The sequence below is a fragment of the Pterocles gutturalis genome, unplaced genomic scaffold (assembly GCF_000699245.1).
Source record: "Pterocles gutturalis isolate BGI_N339 unplaced genomic scaffold, ASM69924v1 scaffold16186, whole genome shotgun sequence".
Lineage (NCBI taxonomy): Eukaryota > Metazoa > Chordata > Aves > Pterocliformes > Pteroclidae > Pterocles > Pterocles gutturalis.
This window is the reverse complement of record NW_010100659.1, coordinates 19,970-26,864: the sequence shown is the minus strand read 5'-3', so window position 1 is coordinate 26,864 and position 6,895 is coordinate 19,970. Positions and strand designations below refer to the sequence as shown.

The 6,895-nt window shown below is 37.6% G+C and overlaps 1 protein-coding gene across 1 annotated transcript in view; it reads right to left on the bottom strand.

The window, feature by feature from the left end:
- Positions 1 to 6,895, bottom strand: part of TRAPPC10 (trafficking protein particle complex 10) — a gene marked incomplete at both ends in the record, with an annotated part of 28,016 nt that overhangs the window by 1,452 nt on the left and 19,669 nt on the right. Inside the window, 5 exon segments of the mRNA XM_010080714.1 lie at positions 494 to 723; positions 1,641 to 1,799; positions 2,936 to 3,077; positions 5,554 to 5,717; positions 5,720 to 6,058. Coding sequence (XP_010079016.1) covers positions 494 to 723; positions 1,641 to 1,799; positions 2,936 to 3,077; positions 5,554 to 5,717; positions 5,720 to 6,058 — 1,034 coding nt within the window.

Sequence of the window (6,895 nt, the reverse complement as noted above, 5' to 3'; positions counted from 1 at the left end):
AGCGTCTTTCCATACTGCTTACTTTATTCACTCTTCATAATGAAAATAAAGAGGAAAAGTTACCTCCAACTAAATAACGGTACAGCTTGAAACATTACAGCGTTAAGTACCACAAGACACCAACAGATTCTTTGCAAGTGGAAGAAATATCTTTCCTATGAGTCAGAAGGGAGAATTTTAAGACCACCATGCCACCTTTTACAAAGACATGAGTATACTTTACCCCATATAAACTGCGAGTGTTACAACATTAAAACTCAGATTACTAGCCAGTGGAACACTTAGCAGTATAGTAAACAGTGTATATTTATGCTTATCTTTATGTATTCTTTACATTTATAATATTTTTTATGATTTTTGCAGGTACACCTTTAAGGGAAAATTAGTTCAATGCAAGCAGGTTCCCCTGCCATCACCACCACTTCTATTTTGTGAAGCATATGCCCCTGTGATCAAATAGATTTCATAATAAAAATGTTAAATTACATCTTACTTTTTGATCAACAGTAGCCATACAGTTGTCCTGTTTCTGCTTCTCTCTGTTTTTTCTGTGAACTTCTTTATTTGTAGTATTTTCTTTCTCCACTGCAGATTCTGTGGCTGATGGCAAATACATGACTTCTAGTTCAAATTCAATCACATGATATGCAGGAGCTACTGGCAAACTGATGCTTGTGATCTTTTCAGAAGACTGAATCCTTAATGATGATTCTGAGATCTTTTCTATAGTTGTATAGAATGGGGAAAAAAGTAGTTTTAAAACATGTTCATGCCTTCCCAATTTTCATTTTAATGTGTAACTAAGTAATTAAACTAGCCTAAAAAGCTAAGTGTCATAGGAAAATATGTGGTGCCATAACTATTTCCTAGCAAGACCTCCATGTTTGCAGAAACAGCAATGAGAAACCATGTTCTGTAACTCCACAGTAACCTCTTCAAATGAGCTATAATCCACACATCATAAAGACCACTGCTGTTCACAACTTCCCAATAGTTACACTCTATCCTTCTTGAATTGCAGGAAGGTAATCACCACATTCCATGTAGAAGCCCCTTCCAATGTCCAAGGAGGAAATAAGAGGACAATTTGATAACAACCTTCAAACTAGCTAAACAGCTACTTTAGTCCACCATATGACACCTACCGAAGTTTTTACAACGTCCATTTATGCAAAAGTTGCTTGTATTTGACAACTGAGCAGACTATACAATACTTATGATCAGAAGAAAAGGAACAAGGATGTCATCAGTTTAAATTAAACACAAGCCAAAAGAAGTGCTCCATTTACACAGAGCACTACATAAAAACCTAGTTATGACTACTTCACAATAAAAATGCTCTAGTTAGAATAGAGCCCTCATAGTAATAAGAGATCATCATGATTTACTTTGCAGTCATGACAGATGCCCACCTCAGCAGCAGTTTCACCATGCCTACTGAATTTCATCCATGAAAGTAGAAGTTGTCCAGCTATGTTTGCTGAAAAGTTAATACTACTACTTTGAAGGTGAAAGTTTAAGACCTTTCTTGAACCAAAGTACTGATTTGCAAGTCCCTAAAATTGTTCTTAATAAGAACCATTAAAAGAGACAGCATCAGCCTTCTTAATGCTGTATGTGCAGGTTTACTTCAGGATTACCTCTGGTGTTGGAATAGATCACCGCCTTGCTCTCTGGGTGGTACAGAATAGGCATGGCATCCGCATTACTGAGCTGCAAAGTATCCCCGTTCTTCATGCTGTAGTGACCAGCAGTCACTGTGAATTTCACCTTCTGGGGAATGCCAGCCAAAAGGCTATCTGAAGAAGAAAGCAGAAATTGTCAACAGAATCTAGCAGTCACCAGTAGATGGTTACAGTGTACTGCTAAGGCTTGTTAGCAATATTCCCAGACCATTTGTCATACATTGTAGGGTAACTTAAGTGTGGGGTTTTAGTGTTACACAACACATTAAACCTAGCTCAGATACACTGGTGTCAAGAAACCGGTGTTTCAAGTTGAGTGACCAAAACCACTGTTTCTTGGATGGCTTAGATTAGCTGGTTCACATACTGCGTAGCTCTGGCAGCATGGAATTCAGGGAAATACAATTCAAGGAAATAAAATAAGTATTTACTAAGTTTTTTGTTAAATACTCCAGGTCGCAGACAGCTTTATATTTTTGCACATATGATGCCAGTTACACCCACATGCTGTATTTACATAATTGAGATAACAAGAATGCCAGTATGCACACAGACTCTCAAATATCTGAACCACAACCATCAATTTCATAGGGGTAGCTAATCTGATTAATGCCCAATAATTCCTGTCCTTCCTTTGCCACACATTGTAACCCCTGTAACTGGAATGACAGCACAAAATGCATACTAACTCCTCAATTGCCTCAGTTAACCTGAAAACAAAATCACTGTTAACTTCCATTTATAAACTCTAAGAAACTCTACAAGTAATGCTCAGCTGTCCATGAAACCAATAGATGTTTTCAGTACTAAATTTTAATAAGTTTATATTATTACCTCTAGCAGTGAATCCCAGTTCTTATGCATTTCTCATAAATACCAGAGATCGCTGTGTCACACAACTAATGGATAAGGAGCTCAGTCAACTACAAATTTAAATATTCACTTCTTCTAATCAGTGTGGCAGCTTAAATCTTACCTGCTATTTAAGTGACTGTACATGTTCAAATTCATGTTCAAAAGTGATGCTACGCATCTCAGAGCCAGGCACTGAAATTAGTTGTTGAAAACTAGCCATAGACAGAGCATACTTGATGGATAATTTAAAAAGTGAGGATTTATTTTAGACTCAAAATTAAGAGTAAGGCAAAAAAATTCTGCATAACATTCAAGTCAAAAAAACCCCTTTATCTAGTCCCACGGGAGTGCAACAGAAATCATCAAAACAACTTCAGCATAATAATTGTACCTACCAGTCATGGGTTCCACTTTTAGCTGGGGCTCCTGAGAATAAACATCATACTGCACTATTGGGTAAATATGAAGAAGGACAAACTGTACTTTTCCCACTGAAGTGCACAGTTGCCTGAGCGTGTATGTCCCAGGTTCTTTGGCCTTTGAAGAAAACATTTGAACGGATTTTTCAATTTAGGAAATACTTCTAGAATAAACTCTCTGCTAAACAACAGCATGTTTTCAGCTCATTTCTATCAGGTACTTTGCATTTGTAAATTAAAATGACAGAACCATTCTCTGAGAAAGTGACAAGATTTCCACAAATGAGCACCTTCTGCCCCATTATGATGAAAGCTCTAGCCTGCTGGCTAATTCAAGAAAAACAACATTATAAGTAACAAGTTCCAACAATCAGAATAACTAATATACTAGCTGTGCTGTCAAATTGTTATTTTGGGGTGCTTTTTGTCTTGCTTGTTTTTTTCTTTCTCCCCTCCAAATGTGACATGCACTAAAATATAATTATCTTTATTAAGTACTGAAATGATATTTAGCAAGCAGCAAAGTGCTTATTTGGCTAACATTCATAAAATCCTACAACATTTACATAAGGCACAGCTTTCAGCTCACACTAGCTGTTTCACACACTCCCCACCCCACACCCTGTGTGAATGCTTACAAAAATGTAATACATACATATTTAATTTCAAACTCTTCCCTTACCCTGAAAAATGGGATTCTAGATGTTTTTTGATAACATTATAAAAAGCAAGTCTGTAACATCTGCTCATATATTTATTCTCAATTCTATTTGCCTTTAGCTACTACTGCCAGGGAACAGGAAATGTTTTCTTTTTCCATGTGCTATCTCACCAAGTGTAATACAGAAATATTGATGCTGGGTATAACTAAATCTAGAGAATAACATTTTAAGTTATGGAGAAAAGCTGTAACAACTTAACATTCAAACCTCACTTACAGAGTTATTGATAAAACAAATCCTGACTGAAATTCAGTATTATGCATTTTGACATTAAAGCCACTAAATTTTATCCCTTGCATACTTTATAAACAGAAAAGCATGAGTGAAGTCTTTCACTGTACACACACTTTAAACCTCAACATGAGATGGGAATATCAGTCTGAAGAATTAGATAATGCCTTCTGATCTCTCTTAATGCTTGAAAAAATACACTGAAAGATTTCTGTTCAGCATAAATAATGCTAATCATCAGCCTAAGATCTAAAGAAAGAGTCAAACTCCCTCTGCATCCTAGAAGAACAGTCATTCCTCTTTCTGTGAAGGTAGTGTAACTAAGAATTACCATAAGAAAATTTACAAAACAAGTTGTCAGCAGTTTCTATCCTCTGGACAGCTAAGTAACCCAGTAGAAGTGACACAGTATACTACTACAGTGATAACGGATTTTTAGTAAATATTTTGTAAATACTGCAGCTCAAATCTAGAGAAGATTTCATCATGTTATCCAGTAATATACTCTTAAAAATCATAATATATTCAGATTTTCCCTTTAAGGACAGATAAGATAAAATATGCTAGGAATGCTAAAGAAAACTCCTGGACAGTTCTGTCTGTCTAGCTCACAAGTTTTAGTCATCAAAAGCAGATATGTAGATTGTTATTTCAAAATTAGTTTTAAAAAGGGACCAAAGCTAATTTAAACCAATTAGGAAATGGCAAAGCTAGCAGGCACACATACCCTATGTGACTGCAAAATACTTTCTCTCTTCATAGCACCTACATCCTTCCCTATATACAGGCTGGATAATGCTCAGAAAATGAAGCTGCTACGGAACACCTGTTGCATTCCTGTCCTGTCTCTTATTAATCATTCAGATGCTGCACTGAACTTCTCAGCATTTTCTTCCTCAGTTGATGTTCATTACTGTAGTATTGAACTCTACTAAATATTTCCCTATGAAGGGTTACAGAGGTTGTGAGGGAAATAGAAAGTATTTGAAGAAAACTCAAAGAACAGAACAACATGATAATTAAGGCCAGAAGCTCATACCCCTGGAAAGCTTGCTTTTGAAAATGGCATTTCACTTGCTAGAACTAAGTCCGCAGGTAAACACCTTTCCCCATTTCATTAAAACACACAAACAAACCACAGATCAGCATGAATTAAGCAGTTTAAAAAAAACCAAAATGAAACACCCCTTAAAGTGAAGAACAGGCTCATCAACCAAATTTAACTACACAGTCCCTTACTAAGGGCTATAAAATGCATTCCCATCAAAAATCTTAAACATTATCCTCGATTAGCTCAACAGCAAAGGCAGACTTCATGAGCAGTACATTATCTTGTATATTAATTTATCAGTTTAATTTTTGGCAGCAACAATCAAGATGTTTAAAACAAGTTTTAGAAGGTTGACTCAAATGATTGCAAACAGGAGGGTCACCTGTACATTTTGGTACTAACACAACAGCTTTCTTTCAAGGGAAATTAAGGTCTAGAACAACAAAAAGAAAGCCACAAATGGAATGGCATCACCCAAGCTGTAACAGGAAGAAAACCAGGTACCACTTGCCAGCACCATGCTCCTCCTCAGCCAGTACTTTTAGTTCTTCTTTCGTGAGTGCTACATTCACTCAACTATAAAAACATACCTGAGTATTGAATGTTATTTTATTGACCCCTGGTTCCAGTATTAAGTTGTTGCATTTCAACACATGAGCCCCATCTTCTAAAGTCACCCCTGAGGGCATATCCAGCGAACTGCTGCTCTCTTGCCTTCGTAGTAGCATGTGCACATTTTTGCAGATAATTTTTAAGAGTTATCTGAGGGACTCCGTTCATACATTTCATATAGCTCCAGCGCTGGCAAGTTGTTTCTTGAAAAAGGAAAGCCTGCAACTTCATTTGGAAAGTTGATAACACCATTGGAAGTTTTGTGCTTAGTGAGCCACTCAGCTGTTTTTCTGTAACTGTTTTTTTCAATGCTGAAGTGAACATGGATAGCAATCTGATCCACTTGGACAGGAATGGGCATTTGGCTCAGCAAAGTCAACTCAATAGACAGCTTTCCACCCACATGGACAACAGCATTTGGAGGGTCAAAATGTAGAGTTTTCAACTGCGCAAAGGAGTACATAGGCAATATAACCTTTTGACCTAGAGAGATAAAAACAGGGATTTTATTCTTCTCCAGTGCTGATGGAGATTAGCAAATATTTTCTCTTAAAAATGTAACCCCTAGATTTAAACAGATCAAAAACTTTTCACAATGAGTCCTTTTACAATTCAATGCTTTCATAGACTTAAAGATGCTAAGATTTGTTTTCTAACAGTTACATCTACTACAATTTTAGTACTCAGGCTATTAAAGGCAACTAAACTGAGAGAGCATCTAAGCAGAAGTTTAACATTTCACTACTACGTAAAGTGTTCTAGACGAAAACAGCAGCACAAGGTAATGAACTTCCCAGAGCACATAAATTAAGAGCAAGTACAAGTTCAAGAAGCTAATGACTGGACTGGTGTCTTGAGCCATCAGCTTCACCATACAAGAGTTTTTTGTTCTCTTTTCTAGACTCCATAAACCAACACTAAGGCACTACCAAAACTTAATTAAGAAGCAAGTTGTATTGGGTTTGTGTGGCAAGGTTTTGGTAGTGGGAAAGCTACAGGGCTGGCTTCTGTGAGAAGCTGCTAGAAGCTTCTCCTATGTCAGATAAAGGCAATGCCAGACGGCTCCAAGACAGACCCACCACTGGCCAAGGCCAAGCCCATCAACAATGGTGGTAGCACCTTTGGGATAACATATTTAAGAGGGGGAAAAAAAAACAGGCTGGGAACCTGCAGTGGAGAGAGGAGTGTGACGTGAGAGAAACAACTCTGCCGACACCAAGGCCAGTGCAGAAGGAGGGCAGGAGGTGCTCCAGGCGCCGGAGCAGAGGTTCCCCTGCAGCCCGTGGTGCAGCCCATGGTGAGGCAGCTGTGCCCCCACAG